General features: G+C 43.3%; 1 protein-coding gene across 3 annotated transcripts in view; it reads right to left on the bottom strand.

Annotated features, from left to right (window-relative positions):
- The window catches only part of agap1 (ArfGAP with GTPase domain, ankyrin repeat and PH domain 1), a 171,602-nt gene that overhangs the window by 87,191 nt on the left and 62,714 nt on the right, over positions 1 to 21,697 (bottom strand). For 2 of the 3 annotated variants that reach the window (XM_046049966.1, XM_046049963.1), the window contains 2 exons: positions 6,804 to 6,862; positions 6,413 to 6,500 (listed from right to left, as the gene is read on the bottom strand). In XM_046049966.1, the coding sequence (XP_045905922.1) occupies positions 6,413 to 6,500; positions 6,804 to 6,862 (147 nt within the window). Of the gene's footprint in view, positions 1 to 6,412; positions 6,501 to 6,803; positions 6,863 to 15,504; positions 15,575 to 21,697 lie in introns of all 3 variants that reach the window. The other variant, XM_046049972.1, reaches the window with a different exon arrangement.

The following is a 21,697-nucleotide window of genomic DNA, read 5'->3' as shown; positions in this document are numbered from 1 at the left end:
TCTGTGAGGAGCCTCAGCCGTGTGGGAACAAACGTCTCTTCCTGGGGATTTACTAAAAATGAGAGTCCAGACGTTATTTTGGGATCAGCTGAGCTGCAAACGCCGTGGACGAGTGCAGAGAGAGCCGACGCTGCTGCAGCTCAGCACGTGGAGATCGTCGCTGCAACGACCGCCTTCGCTGCAGAGCAGAGAGTAATGATACAGTGGATGTTTATACGGCGGCGAGGACGGGAGGAGGATGACACACACACATTTAGCTCGCCCTCCTCACTCTCTCTCCCATGACTTTGTGGCAGGACGCCGGGCCAATCAGCTCAGGAGGAGGAGGAGGAGGAGGACGCACACGGCCGAAATGATCTATACAATTTGCACGCCGCATCGCCACCACAGACACACACACACACACACTTTTAGCTCGGCCTATTCTCTCCGCTCTCGATGCGTCATGGATGCAGAAATACATCCGATTCAAGTTTTCCAGCATGAACGTTCAGGGGAAAACAGGAAGTTCCCACAACTCACACACACACACACATCTGTTTCAGGGATTCTGACTTGATAAACTGGATTATAACAAAGCAGTTTGTAACAATGAGCTCACACGTCGTAACACCTGTAACATCTAAACAGAGCATCTGTCAGCTCATCGATCAATAATCAGCTCCTTTCCAATGTGCCGCCAAAGCCGCCACCTCCAGACGAGCTCTGTAACTGTGACGTCTGAGCGGGAGCAGATGAGTGGAGTTCTTTTTTTAACGATTATCAAATGATTTATTGATGCTTTTAAAAAGGAATCAGAGGACATCAGTTGCAGCCTCTGCGTGCCAGAGTGCAGGAAGAAGATGTTTCCTCTGAAACCCCAAAGCTGTTCGTATCACTGGCTGGGTGCTGAGCTAAAAAGCATTAAAACGGCTCATTAATTATTAACTTATAAACCATTATTTAGAAACGCAGTAGGCTTGCACATTATTAGAAAGGGTTACAAACAAATCTGTGTATTAAATTTGCTGTCGTATCAAATTATCTTCATGTTGAAACAAAACAAAAATAATAACTTGTTTCAGTTTAATTTTAGAGAAGAGAATCTCAAATCAGACGAACAGCTTCCTGCGTAAAAGACGCCACGCCGAGCTGCTGCAGCAGAGCAGATGGACGGCGCTGATGCCGAGTCAGCAGAGTGTCGAGCTCTGCTGTGCATGTTTATTTATATACAGTGTGTGTGTGTGTGTGTGTGTGAGGGAGTGTAATGTTTACATGCACACATTAGGAGGGAGGATGACAAGTTAAAGAACATAATAATGAGGGGCGGAGCTACATGTTCAGGCGCAGCAGTGGCGTTCAGCGTCGGGTTCAGCCGCCTCAGGAAGACTCAGCAGGTGTGTAAGTGTTTATTTACACTAGGGATGCACAGAAGCCAAATATAATGACAAAAATTGCAGAATACTGAACAAGTACATTCACATTTTTCAGGATGAAGTCTCTAACCTGCCTGTCAGCTCGCTCTGGGCCGTTTCAGTGGATTTACCATAAAGGCTTGAATACGCGTGCACTCTAGCTTAATGGCCTTCTCACAATGAGTGACAGAAACACTCAAAGTCAGCCGCAGATGGAGCAATTCAGCAGAAAAGCGTCTGCAAACGCTTCCACACTGCCGACTTGTCAACGTAACTGTTCAGTTTAAATTTAAAACAGCGATTTTGCTATTTTCTGCCGATTAACATTCGGTGCATCCCTAATTTACACTTCACTTCTTTCTCCGATTGGGCAAATGGAGTCCGAGATGCTCCGACTACGAGCACATCAAACATGTCTGAAACCTGACGCAGCGTCTGGGACAGCTCCCGGTCAGGAGTCTGAGATCTAAGCCTGCAGCGGCCCTCGGGGGTCCACGTTTACTGGAGCTGCTTCTCTGCTTCATTAAGCAAAGACGTCAACGTTTATCTTTCCTGTAGAAAATACTTTTATTCTTCTGTGTTCAACTTAAACATTCTGGCTTTTATTTTGCCAAATGTTTGCTGAATTCAAATGTCATTAATCGATAAGGAGTAAACATTTTAGGGGAAGTTTCTTTTGAGAGAAAAGACCCAAATCAAAGCAAACCGTGTCCTCCATATAGAGTACGCTGCTTCTTCTTCTTCTTCTTGTAAATTATTAAGACTATTATGGGCCAACTTTCATTACATGTTATCGTCAGGTCTTAATAATCAAATTGTCTATAAGAAGATAAGAATCCCAGCTGCCGCCAACCTTCACTCAGGTTTTATGACCCTGTGAGGAGACGTAACGCTGAACCCAAGCTGTTCTCAGCCTGCTGCTGTCAGAATCACAGGGGCGAGGGGGTCGATGGATGGAGGGATGGATGAAAAGAGAAGAGAGAGAGGTCAAGGAAGAGAGAGAGACGATAGTTACCTGCATCCACGTCAGCTAGTTTACAAGAGCAGCCCGGAAAGAAGAAAGGGAGGAAACAAAAAGCAAAACAAAACAAAAGCTCATCAAAGATGCAGCCACAAGTTAACACATGCACAGTCCAACCCAGCACCAGAGAGAGAGAGAGTTTAACGAGATGCAAGAGAGAGGGAGGGAAGAAGGTTCAGCAGATAAGGGAGAAAACATCAGAAAACGTCCTGCAGAAGAACAGGACAGAGGTCAAAGGTCAGGGCTGGACCCGTTGCTGATATTAAGAGCCCCTCGCTGACCTAATTTACATGAATTATTTCCTTTAGACAGTCTGATTAAAAGACTTTACTGCACCAAGTTAGAGGGAGTGACCTCGTTCTGCTCTCTCTGTTTCCGTCGCGCAGATAAAACGCAGCCAGTTTTAAAACAACGGGTGATTTCCCAACCAAAGCTCCTTTCTGTTTTAATGGATCCCATGTGCTGCCGCTCTGCCGCTCGGCTCCAGTCTCACTTTCTGGGTTTATCGGGGGCAAGTTAGGCAACCCCCAAAACTGTAACATGGTCGCTAACAATACTGGTGATTTTAACAAAGCAGATCGCATGTTTTCAGATTGCTTGATACTTTCTAATTTCACCCTGATACACGATCCGCCGCTGGGAGCATGTGGTGAACTTTATTTAGTTTTATTGTCTTTTCATCTCCAACTGTTGGTGCATTCAAGGACACTTGAATTACTCACGTGACAAAAAACTTATTATGTCAAAGATCAATTCATCGTTTTGAGTCATTTTCCCATCAAACATATCCTGGTCTTAATCTTGTAAGGTGTAAAGATCTGCTGCTTGCCTTCATCATATGTGATATTAAACTGATCATCTTCAGGTTTTGGACTGTCGGTCGGACAAAGCAAGACTTCTGATGTCATTTAATAGCCCAAACATTTTGACCGACTGAGCAAGAAAACAATCTGTAAATGAAACGATAATGACAGTCATCAGTTGGAGTCTTGATTAGAAGCTGGACCAGCTGCATTTTAATTTAAGGAATCAACAGGAACATCTGGATTTTCTGTAAGCGCATTGTTTTTAAAACCTGCGGGTGTCCTTGAATGCAGCACGTAGGAGTTTGAAGGGCAGAGTTCGGAGCGGAGGGAAACAGTTTCTGCTCATTAACAGGAGCTGATGTGAGAGCAGTCGTCAGCAGCCTAAGAATACCTCTGGTTAGTGGCTTTGTGGCGCTGCGGTCGCCTCGCCGCTCGCAAGCCACCAACTCTATTCCCAATCAATCGCCATGGGAATCCGGGCTGCTGCTTATTTTTAGATCCCAGGAATTTCAAAACAACACATCAGCTTTTTTTTCCTTCCCCTGAAGCGCCTTTTATTTGTTGGTGGTTATGCAAGAATATCAAAGAGTTTTTATTTAATTTAATTGGAGTTGGAATCGCCGTTTCCTTGATGGGCGGCGGTGCCAAGTAATTACATCAAAGATTTTGGGGAGCTGTTGTTTAGGGCTGGCTCTGATACGGTATGTGGGGCTGCTTGAAAAGCCGTGTCGTGTTGCTTTTGGCAGAGCTGTGGTGTAATTAAGGCCGAGCGGTGGAAACAGAGCGTCCAGCATTTAGCGGTCTGACACTGGAGGCCGGATCTGCAGAGCCACAGAGGGCGTTTTAAGAAGAAGTACGTCACTGCTAAAGATGATCTTATCATTTTTTCTGCTCACACACTTTAGAAATAATCTGCTCTGGGGTTTCCCCGTCACCACCAGCTCCGTGGATCCAAATCTCTGAGAAGCTGAGAAGTAGCTTTTAGCTGAACCCAAACCCCCTTTTGATCAGTTTAATCTGTGATAATCTCCTCTGGGGACATTAATTAAAACATTTAACTGTTCTTTAGGCTGAGGTTTAACTTTCCCTGACTCTAAACATCGAAGGCCCCGTTTCTCCTCCGAGGGACCCGGAGCTAAAACTGGTTTGTGGGCCGATACCGGGTGGGCCCCCACATGACAACAGCAGCAAGGTTTTCATCCCAAATAAAGCTTGTTTGATGGTTTTCAAGGCTTTTAAACACAAAAAAAGGGTCAATCAGGGTTAATTAGCTGCGGTTCCAAGCGGAGAAAGTTTTCTTGGCTCTACAAGTGTAGTGATCTGGCTTCTTTCAGCTCAAATAACAGCTGCAGGGCTGTAATTACCTGTATTCTAGTAGCTCACATGGTAAAGCCAGTATAATGTCCATTTCCACATCACAACATCGGTCATGTGATCCTCACAACTCTTTAATAACTAACAGATTACTGACTGTTAACACAACCAAAAATCTACTCTGAAAAGTCCTTTTCTGAACGACAGGTCTTTAATTTTAACTTCATTAGTCGGACCAACCACTTTTTAAGCACACTGAAACAATATCTATTTATAAAAAAATTAATAAAAGGGGGTAGAATATTAAAGAAAACATATGATACTAAAATAAGCAGCCAAAAACGGATATAAAAAGGTGGTAAATTCTAAAAATTGTAGTATAAAGTAGAGCCTGATAAAGTGCAGACAGTCAGCCTTTTATTTGCTACCAGAATAAAAGCGTCGTTTGTTTTCAGCATCCTGTCGTGGAGGAAGCAGGTCAAACTCCTCACTGATAACCCTTTCACAATAAAGGGTCCAGGAAGACTCGTCCATGAAGAGGGTGATAAACCTCCCAGTCTCTACTCTCTGCAGTCTAATCTCTCCTGAAACGGGGGAGTTTCTCTGTGAGGAGGATCAGTGAAATATTAAAGGAACACGGGGTTTAGCGTAAGTGGGTCTTTGCCTGGGGAGACTGTACAGCCTGTTGGAGCGGCTTTAATATTGGATGAGGAATATGGCCGTCTCCGCAGGGCGTGCGAGCAGAGACGCTAAAGGAAACTACAGTTGGCTTTTTATTTGCTCGCAGCTCGAACCATATGAAAGATTGAGGAGCTCTGGAGAGAAAGTCGGTATTGCGTGAAACCAAGTTTCATTTATGCTACTGTGCTGGCTCCATCAGTTATTTTGGGAAGCATGTTTAGATCTTTATAAAGATAAATTTAGTTTATTACAACTTCTTTTTAGCGCTACCAGATTAACGTGAGTGAGAGCAATGTTATCATTACTGACAACATCGAAAATCAAACCTAGAATAACAAGACCAGCTCTGCAATAAACCTGAATTATCCTCTAAGGGAGCTGCGCAGAAGTGATAACAGCAGCTGTGGTTTGGTTCAACACACACAAAATGAGAGTGTGTGTTTATATAAAACGTGTGTTTTTCTTTAGAAGTAGTCTCAGCACTTATCTTTATCTAAAACCACAACCTGTCATTTTCACATTTCTGTTTTCCTACATTTTAAAACAAACAAGTTAGTGATCTACAGGCAGAGCCAGGCTAGCTGTTTCCCCCTGCTTCCAGTCTTTGTGCTAAGCTAGGCTAACCATGTCCTGACTCTGGACTGTAATCTCATGTAATCTCAATATCTTCTTGTCTTATTATTATTCAATATTACATTATATTATTTAAATATAAATATTTAATTCTCTAAATGTTGAACTTTTGTTGGTTGGGCTGTAAACTAACTTGTGTAATAAGTGAGTGTAGAGGCCCCTGCGTGACCATCTCAGCTCTCTTTATATTTACTTCTGCTCTGATGGTCAAATCTGTGCTCCCTTTCAGAGCAGACTGAGGAGACAAGGGAAGGAAAGCAAAGAGGATTCGAGTTAAAGGCGCTTGCGTGCCGGAGATGGAGGTTGTTAACGTCTTATTTTGCCAGCTGGGGGTTTTAAATCCAGCTCCAGCTTATTATTTTCTCCTCGGTGATTTTTGAAGTTGATTTAATCTACTTTTCTTTTTTTTTATTTCATGGATTTAATCTTGGAAAGAGGAGGGGGGCTGCGGGGTAAAGCCGGATGTTTGGGGTTTTTATATTTTGCCTCGAGGACCAAAAGAAAACACTGAAACAGATCCAGCCAGACCTCATGAAGACAGAGGGAGCGATTAACACTCTTACCTTCAGGGGACTCTTCCTGGACGTACGTTCCTGTCAGGTACCTGTGGACCAGCGCCGACTTACCACTGGCCAGGTTACCCACAATGCCCTGCGAGCAAGAGGAGGGATCCTTCAGTGATAATTTAATTGTACTGGTTTTGTTAGAACAGTGTTAATAAAAGCATGAACACACAGTACAGATTATACGTTCCATCAGTCACAGTGGTCTCTACACCTCGCTCTCCTTTTTTCAGGCTACATCCTTTAGATAAATTCACCCTGACGTGTTTCTGACGATGCGTCGTTGGTTATTTTATGAAGATAGACTTGAATAAATCTAAATTTATCGTTTCATTTCGGTCACGACAATAAAACTAATTTGAATTTGAGAGATCGGGTCGTTTGAACTCACCACTTTCAGCTCTGGTACCGATCGACTCAGCGTCCACTCCTGACTGTTCACAAACGCATCTGTAAAAGACAGAGAGAGAAAAAAAAATAAAATAAATACACATCTGTCAATCAAGTGTTTTGAACACGTGGTGCCTTCAGGTGCGGAGTTCATTACAAACTAACAAATTCATGAGTAAAAAAATGTTCGGACGCCCTGCACGAACAGCTGCCCTTTTTTGTTATCTACTTGTCAGCGTCCATTTCGGTTGTCAGTTGCCTAGCAACAGCGTTCTGGTGACTTGAACCACTTGAACGTCGAGCGAGCCGCGTACCCGGCCTGCCGTGTCAACAACACGAGATGGCACAACGAGCCGCACTTCGACCGACACAGTAACAAGGGATCCGATCTGTTCCTGCTCAGTGGAGTCGTGCAGGAGAACAGAGGAGGAGGAGGAGGAGGAGGAGGATGAAGACTCTTATTAGAGCGGACAGAAGACGGACAGCAGGCTGAGAGTCATGGCAGACTGAGCAGGACACATATACAGAAACAACGTGGAACTGAGCTTCAGTGGGTTGTCCTCTCAGATAAATCCTATCTTCAATTTTTAGAAGGAAAAAACGGCCTTTTATATATATTTTTAATTAAGACAGGCCTGCATTTATCCAACTATGAACAACTCAAGCAATTCAATCTTACAATGACCGATTCAAGGTCTGAAAAATTCGGTCTGACGACGGACATTTCGAGGTCTGATGACGAACAATTTAAGTTCCGAAAATGAATAATTCGAGGTCTTTGGACGGCCGTTTCAACATCTGAATGATTCAAGGTCTGACGACGAACTATTTGAGATTCGAGGTCTGACAATAAAGGATTTGGTTTTTCTTTTCTCTGATAAAAGCAGGCCATGTAATCCTCCTCCATGATTTCTTGCAAACAAACAGAAATCAAACAGATCTGGCGTTGGGTACACTAACAACTCTTCAGAGTGACAATAATAATAATGCCCCCCCACCTTATGGGAACCAGTTTGTTTTAGGGATACTGAGACCTTGACTGAATGTGTGTGGTGTTTTAAGATCCAGAGCAGAGGCAGTGAGGCCATGGGAAATGAGGGGAGGAGGGGGAGCTAAGTCATGTTCCTCCCACACACACATTAACTGTTAGCGTGTGCTTTTGTTCAGATCGTGTGTTATTGCAGAGCGATAGTGTCAAGAGTTATCAGGGAGGTCTCATCCTTCGACGCTTTACACAACACAGGATCACTGACAAGCTGGTTAATAAACCTCAATACTGTTTGTGCACTAATCTAAACGTGTCTGAAGCTTTTTTGGTTATATTGGCTGAACTTCTGCCAATCAAATATAGAAAACACTGATGTGTTAGCAAGCCCGAAGATCACTTAACAATCATTTATCAGCCTTTTTATTAAAAATTAAAAAGATTCTCATGGCAGATTGTGGGGGAGACCATTTTTCAGATGTATGTTTTACAAAAAATAAAAACTCCTAACCCTAAGGATCTCAATAACCGCTTAATAACCACTACAACAACAACAATAACCACAGCGTCCTACTGGACCTCTAGAACCACCTATAAATCATAAACTCCCACTTTAACTTGATATTTAAATGGGAGCATCACTACACTGCCGCAGCACCACACAGACAACAACATCAACCCCGCTGGTCTCTGTGACACCTTCGGCCTCTGCGCTAAGTAGGCCAGTAGGCCGGGTCCACTTAGCGCCTTCAGTTCCTCTTCACTAATTCATCAGCAGCAATCTGTGACAGCCTTTAGACGCACAATGTCTCTCCTCCAGGAAGAGAGCGCTAAAAGCCTTCCAGGACGACAAAGTCTGGATCGAAAGAGGGGTGAAAATATAAAGAGAAATCTACAAATGTGCCTCCTTTCTGATGTGTTGGAGGTCGTCTACGTGGTCAGCGTAAAGTCACACTTTAAACAATAGTCGGGACTGAAGAGAGCAGAGGTTCTGTGTGTTCAAGGCCTTGGATTTTAGATCATTACACTGAAGACTTTTCCAGTAGTTGCAGGTTTATGGTTTTTGCTGGAAAGAAAAGCATCTAATTTAACATGTGAAACCAAAGCACACAAAATACACCCTGCTACATTGCTGGAAAGTGGCCAAACCTCTGCACATAATTTGACAGATTTACCAACTGTCATTGTCTGGGATGCTCCTTTCATTCCAGAAATTCCAGCAGGAAGGAAGCAGTGACACTTCCTGTGTGCTCATTAAGGAGGGTGGGAAAATAATCTGCGTTTTCTTTTCTTTGCTTCTCTTTTCTAGATAAAGTACTGGATCTGTAACAAGCTTCCCGCCATCAGATCTGTTCTCTTCACACAGTCGAACACAAAACCAGCTGAATTTTAAACACAGTCTGGTTGAGAAACAGATTTATTTCGGTTTCATCAGGTAAGCTGATGATGTCCCACCACCATACAGCAACTACTAGTAGTACTAATAGTATGTTTCCAGGAAGTTATCGAAGTTTACGAATCACTTAATAAATATAAGTCTGATATGCACGATGAATTGAAACCCTGCAGGTCCCTTAACATCCGTTTCTCTCTTGCTTTAAGGGAATCATTTTAAAAGGTAATGCACAAGAAAAACAGACAGGAGGAAAGTCTAAAATACAACATGCTTTCCAACTAATCATTTAAACACCTATTGAAAGCAACTAAAACCACACAAAAAAACCCAATTCTTCTGCAGCGTTACGCCTGGCTTTTTGCTTTTGACATAGAGCCAGGCGTAGTTTGACCTCTTCAGGTATCTGAGAAAAACAACAGAGCTAACAGAAATAAGATGCTTTAAGTTGAAGAGAATCAAACCGCTGTTCGATAGCTCTTCTTAGCCTCATAAAATAAAACACTTATGCATCACATCTGCGATTAAAAGGAGCTACAGAAATAAACTTTACTCGATTTTATCCAACTCAAGTTAGTCGTGTCTCTACTTTCTACTACTGTCCTCTCTCGCAGCGGAAAACACTGACAAATATACAACTGCTGTTGTGTTTTTCTCCAGATGTTTCCATGAAACAGTATGAATCAGGAAGCAGCGCCTCATCCTTTCATAGTAAAGTGCATATTTGGTCCATACTCAAATACCAAAATAACGTTTAATAACTGAGCTGCTGTTGGACTCTACTATTATTAGAGCTGATGCCAGTAACGATGCTGCCACTCTCTCTGTGTGTGTGTGTGTGGGGGGGGTTGGTATCTGTCTGGAAAGAATCCAGAAAGAAGCTTCCCTATTGGCTGGCAGACGCACAGAGGAGGACATTGTAGAGGTTTTAACAAACGGCGGCCTGTGTCGGTGCGACCCCTCCCTCTTTACCAGGCAGGATGTTGATCCAGCTGCTTCCTGTTTTTGGGGGGGCCTCCAGGTCCCCTGTGCTGGTTCCCAGTACGACCCACCGACATGGAGGGAAATCACCGGTGAGGCCACGATTAGTCACTTCGCCAGGTGACCGACACTCAGTTGGTCAGCGATGGTTCAACTGGCTCAACGTTAGAGGAATATTCCAGCAGAAAACTGTTTTGGGTCAGTGGGTTTTATAGGAGAAGTGGACCGCCTCCGATATCAATACACTTCTCTTTCTACGGCAAGCCTTAGATAAGCGACTCCTGTTTAAACCAACATCTACTAACTATACTGACAGGAAAGACAACATTCGTACCGTCCTGGGGATCAACCGTGGATCGGACAAAAAAAATTAATTAATCAATTAATCAAACACTCAATCGACAGAAAATCCATCTACAAATATTTTGATAAAAGTGCCAAAAGGCCAAACGTTTGCTGCTTTTCTCTGTTTTATATATTTTATTATTATATTTGGATTTCTGCACAAAACAAACCTTTGAAGACTTGGACTCTCTTCTGAATGCCATGTCTCTCTATTGTCTGACATCCTTTTGACTCAAAAATGTATTTACCAAACTAAAAACACAATCAACTTATTAATCAATGATGAAAATAATCATCAGCTGCAGCCCTAAACATGTCAAACATGTCCAAACACGCACGGAAACTCTTCTCCTGTAGCACAATCCTCTTCTCCACTGTTGATCTTCATCTTCAGTATGTTTGAGTTTACTAAACACACTACGTCTTAGTCGTGCTATTTGCCTCCTCAGAGTCGAGTGGAGGATGTTCGTGTGGCTAAATACATGTACAAAAGTTTTTTTTTTTTTCTGTTTAATATCAAACTGCCTCCCGACAGGAAGTTGGATCACCCAGTTGTTGCTGAGGTTTGGGATTTCGTTCTAGATTTACACGCATCTTCAAAAAAGCTGCGAACAGACATGCTGGATTCAGAAAAGGGTGAACGAGTGGAGCATCTTTCTAGAGAGGATGATCTTTGGCAGCTGTCAGCTGGTGTACTGTGGCTGCAGCTTTATGGCGATTATCGTGGACAGGTGGGATACCAGGTTTGTATATGAAACAGTTAGCAGACCTGAGGGATAACCGATTATAATGCTGTTCTGACAATCAAACTCAATCAATACTCTCGGGGAGTTCTAGAGGAACGGAGACATAAAAAAAAGAAATGCTGATTGGACCAAATTGTGTTGAGTAAGCAAGTGGAGGGAAAGTCCGGATGAGTTTCAGAGGGGCTTCTGCGTGAGAAGAACTATGCTGTAACAAAAACATCTGGGAACATGTGGGAGGCACACCTGAACTCAATCAATCCATCAACACAAACTGCATTTAAGGGACTGATGAGTTGTGTGGGAGAATGGAAGAGGATGGCAGGAAGAGGGCGTGAATAAAGTGCCACATTAGGCAGCTGACAGCAGATGTTTGTGTGTGTGAAGTGAAAGTGAAGCTGCAACCATTCATTCATTCATCATTCAGTCATTCATTCACCGGGCAGTGAAGGTGGGCTCGATCCTGACGCTCATTTATGTCCCTAAAGTCTCGTCTTTCTCTTAAAAGTCAGCTTTTTTTGCAGTCAGGCACATTGATTCAGTCAGGGGTCGATTAGTTTATTGCCACAGCAGCCACAGATGTCACGTTTCCAATACACAAAAAGGACTTCCAGTGAGGTTTACAGATGGAAGTCTGATTGGTGCATCTGTAGAACTTTTCGGGATGATGTTGTGTCGCTGATACCTGAATAAAAGCTAAGATGGAGGTCCAGAAAAAGAGGAAATAAGGAGGTTAACTGGTCCCTGGAGTGAATGTATCCGGCACTTTCTAACCACAGAAGAACAAATTGCTCACACTTCGACATGCAGGCAGGAGCCTGAGGGTCGCACCGCCAACCCTACGATTAAAAAAAACGCCTTAACAGGTTTAAAGGACAAGATGATCAGAGGAAGACGGTGAAAACAGATTGAAGGGAAGACAGGCCAAGATGAATAAAGCGGACGGAGAAATTGAGAGAGAAATAAGGACAGGGAGGAAACAGATGGAGTGAAACAGATGGAGGGAGATGAAGAGAAAGGGATGGCGAGTTCTTCCACTTCGCCGTCGCTCGGGGAGGAAAAACTTAGAAATGAGAGCGAGCGTTGCGGGACTGAAAACACTCCTCCATCCATCCCTCTGTGCCAACACAGAGCTGTAGAAGCAAAAAGAAGAGAAAGAAAGACTAAAACACAACGAAGGAGGCCTTCAAAGTGAAGCGTCAGGACTCCTGGCGCTCTCCGGAATAACCTCCATTATTAATTCTCTTTCATTTCACTCGTTTGTTTCCATTTTTACGCTCGGTTCTGCCTCAGCGAGCAGGAGAACACGTATGAGCAGAAACACGCTGCGGCGTCGCCAAGAGATCACCGACCTTTGCCGGCGAAAGGCAAATATTAGCTGTACCTGACCGCTCACCTCACACACCCTCAACAGAAGACATCTTTAAACTTCTGGACATCTTTAAACACAGGAGTCTCAGACGTTCCACATCAGCATGTTTGGAACAAACCCTCAAGAACCCAAGACCTTGACAACGCTGAACCATGACAACTGAATGTAAAAGAGCCTGAGGTCTTTAAACCCTAAATAATGCAGCAAAGATTTAAGGCCTTTAACCTTCAGCCTGTGGAATCCTGGAAAATCCGAATGGATCCTTGAAGACTTGCTGTGAGACTTTTAATCTTACAGCAAGCCAAGACCTTTTAACCTTGTAGACCCGAGATACCTGCAAACGTTTAACCCCCAAACTTAAAAGACTTCAAAGACCTTTAACTGGTTTTCGGATCAGCAAATTCACTGCATTACACACCTGGTGCGTTCACGTTGCTACAGGGCGGGGGCAAGTAAACGCAAGAAGTTCAGTTCCTGGAAATAAATCCATGAGCTTGAAGGTCTGTCAGACTCTGCAACAGTGCACAGCGTTCATAATACCACGAGACATGATTTTACAACTCTGGAACGTATTTGATCGGCCGAAGGTTGCATTGCTTTTTGAGCCAGGCATAACTTTTGTCTTTCTTCGTTGGCTGCGGCAGCTGAAGCTAATATCTGTCTGAACACAGCCTTCACCTTCAAAACAACCCCAACATTTTGTAAAACCAACCCACCCATGATTTTTTACCCCCTGCCCGCCAAAGATGTTTAATCTAAAACCGAAGCTCTACAGATCTCCGAAGCTAAAACGAGGCTTAACTCTGACTTCGAAAGACCTCAGTCCTCAGGTTTACATACCCGAGAGCCCAAATCTAAGAACAAAGAACCAAAAACCTGCAATCATAAAGCAGACACACTTTCAACTTGCTGCGATTTGTAAATCCTCAGTCCCACTGAGTGACATATTTGTGTTGCACAAGGGCCACACAAAGAGAGTGTGTTTATGTGACGGCAGCTGGAAGACAGGAACAAACAAAATAACAAGGACTCGAGGTCTCTAACGAGATCTGAGCTGGAGGCTGATGTTACTCTGAGTCAAGTTCAATTAGATTTAAAGCCTCTCTGAAAACCACAACATCACTTTAAAATGTTGTAGAGAACACAAAGATCTGTTTCAAACACACGGCCCTCGGTGGAAACGATGCTTATCGACACAACTGCAAACAGAAAACACAGCACGCTTCGCCTCGCTGCGTCGGCACGGCGAGACAGGACCAAACCATGTGGAGGCCAGGGCAGCATCATGGGTAAATTAGATAACAGAAGGCTGAGAGAGGAAATAGGTATTAAAAGAGGGAAAAAGGAGGGAGAGGAAGAGAGGGATGAAACGAGATGGGGATCAAAAGATGCAAATGAAAGCCAAGAGTTTCATTTCCCCGCTCACATTTAAAATTTCCACGGTCCTTCCTGTGTCCAACATGTCCAACATGTTGGACACAGGAAAAATATTATGAGCTCAAGATGCACAGTTTACATTTAAATACAAATCATATACTGTTTTAATTATATATTATAAATCATGAAGGGAGGAAGGATCTACTCGAATGCAAAACCACTTTTTTTAACTATTATTTCACTAAGTACACTTTTAACGGCTGTGAAAACACACAGGAAGCAGGGACAAGAAAACGAACCCCCAAGTGATACCTGCCTTTTTACCCATCAGGCACTGCAGAGCAGGCAAAAAACACTACGATCCAAATGTTTACAAGTCAGAGAGTTTCAAGTCCAAAAGACCTGGAGTCTGTGTTTAGCAGCAGGATGATATAAACCGAGATCAGACTGTTGTTTATAGTCGCGTCTAAACACAGTTAGCCTCACGTGGCCGAGGCGAGTCACCTGCAACACAGCAGGTACAACTGAGACAAAACACGCCACACAACACACTATTTATACGATGGCAGCGATCCATAAGGAACGTCAGAGAGAGTATAAATGAGGTGATTCAGGGACGTTAATCCTTGTGGAAGTGTTTTTGGCTTCAGTCGACCAAACATTTTAAAACTTTGGAATCAACAAACTTTGGAATAAAAAGGATTGTTTCCTGACTCCTTTCAAAAGAATCTTAATTTATACTGAGGGCAGAGATTCCTGTTTACCAAGTAGGCGACATATATTTCAGTTACTTCGCAACAAGGCGTGCAACAGATGGCTATTTGCATTATCTGTTAATCTGAGCGTTATATGATTTATTGTTTGGTATATAAAACGTCAAACCAACAAATATGTACATTTCAGAGGGTGGAACCAGTGAGACTTTTACATTTATGCTTTTTTCAGTTGTCATATTTTTGTGTAACTCAACTGATCGATTAATTGCTCTGAACCTAAAAAACTTTAATCGCTACAGAGATTAAACAGGAGTCGGCCATGTTAGCTCTGATGCTTTGAGCTGTCCTGTTTTATTTTTCCCTATGTTGCTTTTATGTTTTCTGTAAAGCACTTTGATTTGCCTTGTTGTTGAAATGAGCCACCTGAAGGATGTCTGCTACTGTTGATGCGTGCATCTAATCTACATCACCACAGTCAGGAGAGAGGCGACTGTGAAAAAGCTGCAGTGTTAGCAGAAACAGCTGGACGGAGGCCAGGAGGAGACGCAGGGATGGACGGAGGGAGTGACGGAGAAGGAGAGAAAAGGTGGGAGTGGTGTGACTGCGAGGGAGGTGGCCGAGAGGGCAGCGCCATCAAAGCATCAGAGACAGGGACGGACGAAATGCAGGAGAGGAGACCGGAGAGGAAGTCAGAGATAAAAGACTTGGAGAGAGAAACGCGATCAGAGACGGACAATAAAGAACAGATGGCAGCCGGCCAACACACACACACACACACACACACACACACCTGACGGGGGACGCCTGCACCAAACACGCCGGGTAAAGCTGGTCCTGTAGAAGATCTGAGGACGGTCCCTCTGTAAAGTCATGTAGGAGCTTCAGATCTCAGAATAAACCCTTTTCACAACAGGTGGAATTAATAACATTAATGACGGCTGCATTCCATTTAGCCGAGCCAGGTCTAGTGTTGTGCACGCTCGCTCACCGACACGGCTCCACATAATGGAACGGAGCCCTCCTTAGTGTTATCAGCGGTGGTGGACAAAGTACATAAATCCTGTACTTGAGTAAAAGTACAGATACCTACATACAGATATCCAAAAATTTGAAATTTTACTTGAGTCAAAGTACTTAAAAATACTTAAGTATGAAAAGTACTATTAAAAATCAAAATTATTACTAATAAATTAAAAAGGAAAAGCAGCAAATCTTCACATCTGTGAAGCATTGAAAAATGTCTCAAATGATTAAAGTTGTTAACTTCATTATCAATCTAATAATCCTGTCAGCTGTACTTGTATAAATGTTTCATTTAAAACAAGACTTATTTTATAAACTCTTCATGTGTTTTGTGTGTAAAAATCTTAATTTGTAAAGTAACTATTAACTGAAGCTGTCAGATAAATTTAGTGAAGTAAAAAGAGGAAGATTTCCCTCCGAGATGTGGTGAAGCAGAAACAGGAAGTGGCACGAAAAGAAAATACTAAAGCACAAATACCTCAAATTTGACAAGTCAGCATGTCTGCAGAGAAAATCTTTTATTAAAGCTGAAACCCGATTTAAATGAATGTTCAACTAATGTTTGAAGAAACTTGAAGAAAAGTGTGACAATTTGCTGCTTTCCTGTCGGATATAAAACTTGGATTATTCTAATTGGAGTCTGCAAAACCACTAAAAATGCCATTATTTACCATTTTCTGGTTCACCTGCTGTTTGAGGAAATAATCTGCAGATAAATCTACATTTAAAATAATCATAATCATAAAACACTGCGTCATCATTTTAGATCAAACGGTGAGAAACACCAACAGTAAACACGGAGATTTAATTCTCTCTGTTACCTGAAGTTGTTTTATTATTTTCACTGTTATAATTAATATGTTGATTATTTTCACAATTAATCGATCAATCGTTTAGTCCTTAAAAAGGACAGAAAACAGAGCAAAGCGTCGTTAACGGTTTCCTGAAGTCTCCAAACTTCTGGTTTTGTCCGACCGACTGTCCAAAACCCGAAAACAATTATCCATTGTTCACTAACGGCCGAATGTCTCCAGTTTTCATTTTCACATACTGAGCACTGTGTCGAGGTTCTTCTTTAGACATCGGTCAAATATTTAGACACTTCATCATCATCTCGATGTGTTGACATCAGGAGAGTAAATAACAGAAACCAGAGGCCACAGACACGTCGGTGTTTTTGCCAGCAGCCAGAATTTGAGTCAGAGTCGACCTCTAAATGACCGCCGGCTGCGTTCTGCCCAGAGACGCTGGTTAGCAGCAGCAGCCAAACCCGGCCTCCGTCGGCTGGTAGCTGCCGGTAATCACGGCCCGCTGGAGCCAAACACACACACGGCGTTTGGCCCGGATCGACCTCCCCGCTCCGGATCAGCGCCCAAACGGGAGGGCGGCCATCAAAACTCTGCGAGGAGCATCTGTGAGGCTGCAGAGCAACGCTTCAAGGTTAATCGGCTGCCGTTTTAAACAGAGCTGATGATGTTGTTTTCTTCAGTGCAGAAGAAAACAACATCATCTCTCTGAAGTCCAGACGCCAGCGAGGCGAGGGCGTTACGAGGAGGAGTAGATAAAATCAAGACGGCAAACAACTGAACGTTTGAGATGAGCCCCAAACGACCAGAGCAGAACGCCACTGACAGACCATCAAGTATCAATACTGATGCCTCACATCAAATCAGGACAGACAAACGGAGCTCTGTGCATCAGACACGTCTCTGCAGGTGAGTCGGGACATCTAGAGACACCGAAAGCAGACGGCGGCGTCGCAAAGTGACATCACGACGACATCACGGGCCTTTCAACTGTCTTGCCAAAACACAGGCGTGCGTCCTGAGGCATGCTGGGAATCCCAAACAGCTACAGAGCCATGGGAGGAATCTCAGAGCGCACTGTGGCTCTTCTGGTTCTGACTAAACGTGTAAGGTAAACACGACGAGCAGGTGACGCCTCTGTAACACCTCACCTGACGGACACGCCTCCAAACATCCGCCAGACGTTTCTGCTTTCTCTTCAGCTTTCCTCCGCATCCTGAACAACACCTGACGTGTTTTTTAGAGCTGCTGTAAACTGGAGGCTAAAGTCTGGTAGCTGCCAGCAAAACACATTTAATGAGGAGCTCGATTCTGACGGGTTCATCAAATGTTTATCAATTAATTCTCCATCATTTCCTCTCTGTTTTACAACACCACCGTTTCTCTGGTTCTTCTGTAAATCCAAGTCGTTTCAGATCTAAAATTAACAAATAAAACTGATGACCAGCTGCTCTGTCTGCCTGCATTAATATTATTTATAATAGAAGGAGAAAAGAGCTCAGACAAAGACAAACTGTCAATAGAACAGCAGCAGAATAACTTTTTCTGACCTAAACTTTGCCTTTACCTTCTTTGGCGCTGCCTCATCAGTCACACACGGCATCATATTATCACACACACATTTGGCAACACGTCGGGAAAGACAAAGATGTCACTAGTCTTATTATTAATAGAACGTACGCACCTCGATCAATCGGTAAGAGGATTAGAAAAAGCAGACAACAGAACAAAGAGTTTAAACTCGTCTGTTACAGTTCCTCTATAAGCAGCAGCCAAACATGTCAGGGCGGCATTACAACGTTAATACCATCATCCTGAGCCGTGCGGGATTACTGATGCTGTGAGGAAACCCTGACGGATTTACAACCAGACCTGCCTCGAATAACTGACAGTGTTTGTCTGAAGACGCGTTAATGAGGAGGGGGAACTACAGGGGGAGGAGGTGAATTTAACCCCGGGGCAGATTTCCATCATTGGGCTCGAGTTTTTAATAATTTTCTTGAGTGTAGCTTGGATTTCTTGCGCTGGAAATTGTCTTCCTGAACTCAACTGGGTGTTGGTCCGCTGATAATAACAAGACAAACATGAAAGTGCGAACGCCTTCCCTCGCCACACGGCCGGTTTGACAGCTCAGGAATGTGACTCCATCACAAACTCTCACAGTACAGTACGGTAGAGTGGTTTAAATGTAGTTCAGCAGTTAGACGGCATTATTATTGTTTTCTTTTGGGTTTCCACGTTTTGTTTGTCTTCTTCTCATCTACTGTAGAGGATTTGAAACTCTGCGCGTCTGTTTCACGAGGGAATCGTAGCATCGGGCTACGTCGTCATTTCCCCTTCTTGAACGTCTCTCATCATTCCAGGTTAAACTCACAACGAATAGCATCCCTGTCAGGTCTCCGGTGTGGAGCTTCAGGTATCATTCAGCAACAGAAAATAAATCTCTTAAGTCATTTTTTAAACCACGTGTCTCTGGTTCCAGCTTCTGAAATATGAAGATTTGCTGCTTTTCTTTGTCTCACGTGACTGTAAAGTGAATATCTTTTGAAGACGTCACACTGGGCTTCAGGAAACTGAGACATTCCCTGACATTTATAGATGAATTAATTATCTGTTTAACCAAGAATCCTGCGAGTGAAAAGGTTGGTCTGACAGCTTCATGCCAGCCTAAATGAACAAATCAAACACACCAGAGGCCGCCGCTCGCTGCTCCTAAACAAAGTGCAAAGCGCTGCATTCTGGGACTTTAGTTTGTTTGGCTAAACGGAGCCCACCAACGCCCGTAAACAAACCTCACATGTGGTTTGTGTACTGGACAGGGTGTCGACACACTTTCATCGTGTCTTAAAGCTCAGTCTCTTCTTCTGTGGTGTTCATTCCAGTTAGGAAACACATGTTGCGTAAGCAGAGGAGTTTCATCTTCAGACCTCATGTTTCCAAACATTGTTTATCTGTGTCACACAACAGTGATGAAGCATCAGGGCGACGTCTTCAAATGACTTGTTTTGACAGAACAAAAGATTCATTCGTTTAAATGCCCTGTGAAACATCACTGGCTAAAAACTTTTCTCTTCTGTTAAATCAATTTCAGCGCTAGAACTTTCTAGACTCACCGACATGTTTGGTTAAAAAAAAATAAATCAGAAGCAAACACGACAAACAGCCCAGCAAATGTTCGGTTCATCCAATCAGGTGCGTGATGGGGTTTTAAAAGACTGAACGTATAATTCAGTTTCTCCACTGTGTTAATATTCTGCTACTATATTTATTTATCTGTCCGTCCTACGTGGGATCCCTCAGGCTTCTACCTTTTTAGTTTTTTGGGGGTCCGAGGACGGTGGGCGACGCATCTTGTCCAGATTGTAAAGTACTCTGATTGTAAAGGTGATTTTTGGCTTTCGACTTCAAATTGATCCTCTATCTTTTAGATTTTATTGCTCGTTGCCAGAGCACAATCTTGTTAGTATAAACTGCCCCACTTACTGTGACTGCAGCGGCTTTATTCTGTTCTTGGATCCCCCGCCGCTTCCAAGAGCTCTAACAATAAACACAACCAACTATTTCGGATCACAGAGTATCAGTAAAACAAAGCCAGACGGGCCAAACGGAAAGAGCAGATAATGAGACGGCGGTGTATTCGGTAGCAGGAGGAGTTGAACCCTCGACCCGGGCAGCACTTGAGCCTTGCTGCAGGGAAGCAGGGCCCCCCATCTGCAACACAAACACACACACACACACGAGGCCATTTAAATGCAAACACACACACACACAGCTCTGGGTGATGCAGGGCGGCAGGTTTGAATAGATGATCTGTGGTGCAAACACACACTCGCTGAAGGCACCATTGTCTTAACACACACACACATTCAGTGGGATCATGGGTGGAGCGTGGCTGTTCCCTCAGGGCAGGGTGGATAGATATATTTATATATATATATGAGTGTGTGTGTGTGTGTTGTTAACCCGCCGTCTGACTGTGACAAATCAGACCGGCGCTGCCTCATCAGTCACACGCGGCGTCATATTATCTCACCCTTCACCCCGTTTTTCTCCCCCTTCTCTCCGTCTCACAGGAGATGTTCCTCTCTTTGTCTTCCCCGTCCTCACCTGGTGTTCAGACGCCAGTTTTATTAAATAAACTCTGATGTTTTCCGTTCTTTTGGACTGCAGTCTGAGCTGAAGTGAAGCGTGGACGTCATTTAAACAGCAGCCATGTCGTACGTGTCCTTTCTTTGTTGTTAAGCACCAAAACAAACTCCTTTTGTGTGTAAACCTGCTATTTCTTTTTCATTTAAATCACTGCCTGCCCCTTTCAAAGCACTTTAGACCTCTTTTGAAAGCACTTAAAGACTCTTTCCTTGTGTATTTTAAATCATTTGCAGGTTTAATTCTTGTAATCTTAGTGGTCGGGTACTTTGTGATCACCGTTTTTGGTCTTCTTCTGCTAGGTTTTGTTTTGTGTAAATGAAAAGCACCTCGAGCAGCACGCACTTCTTGCAGCTTGGGTTTTGGTTTTGGATTCAGAGATTCGCCCAGTTTCATTAGATAAAATAACTTTTCAGGTCTTGTCAAAGCCAGTTGTGGCAGAAATAAATGAATGAAAACCTCTCGCACTTAATTTACAGCTCTTAAAGTAGCGTCTTAAACCGTTTAAAGATTTCTGTAGACTTGATCTGATCTAAAATGATTACATTTTTTTGTTGCAGTGAAATCTAAATGATTCACATTTTTAACCTCTTGTTGGTGTGAATTCTACTTTTCTTCTTATTTGTCTTTACCTCCAACAACATTTGTTTGTTTTAGATTAATTAAAAAAGTAATATAAGCTGCATGTCTCGTCTTCCTGCTGCTGTATGAATAACGTTTAGAGTGTCGAAGCCTGATATTAATGGTGATAAAGATAGACACCTTCTTCATGTAGCTGCTGTGTGTTTGTTTTTCCACCAGTGATGAGTTATAGTGCAGTAAAGCTTCTTTTGAATTAAAACCCGATGATGACAGCTGTGCAGCGCGTGCTGAAGGAGTCAGTGTGTGGTTAAGTGTGTGTTTCTGCCCGTCCATTTCCATTTGTCACCGTTAATTAAACCTGCCCGACAGGTAACGACACACACACACGGATACCCAACACAGATGAACACGCACGCACGCACGCAC

Source organism: Micropterus dolomieu, linkage group LG01 (assembly GCF_021292245.1).
Source record: "Micropterus dolomieu isolate WLL.071019.BEF.003 ecotype Adirondacks linkage group LG01, ASM2129224v1, whole genome shotgun sequence".
Taxonomy (NCBI): domain Eukaryota; kingdom Metazoa; phylum Chordata; class Actinopteri; order Centrarchiformes; family Centrarchidae; genus Micropterus; species Micropterus dolomieu.
Note: the sequence above shows the minus strand (reverse complement) of the source record. Positions and strands in the feature narration are given on the sequence as shown.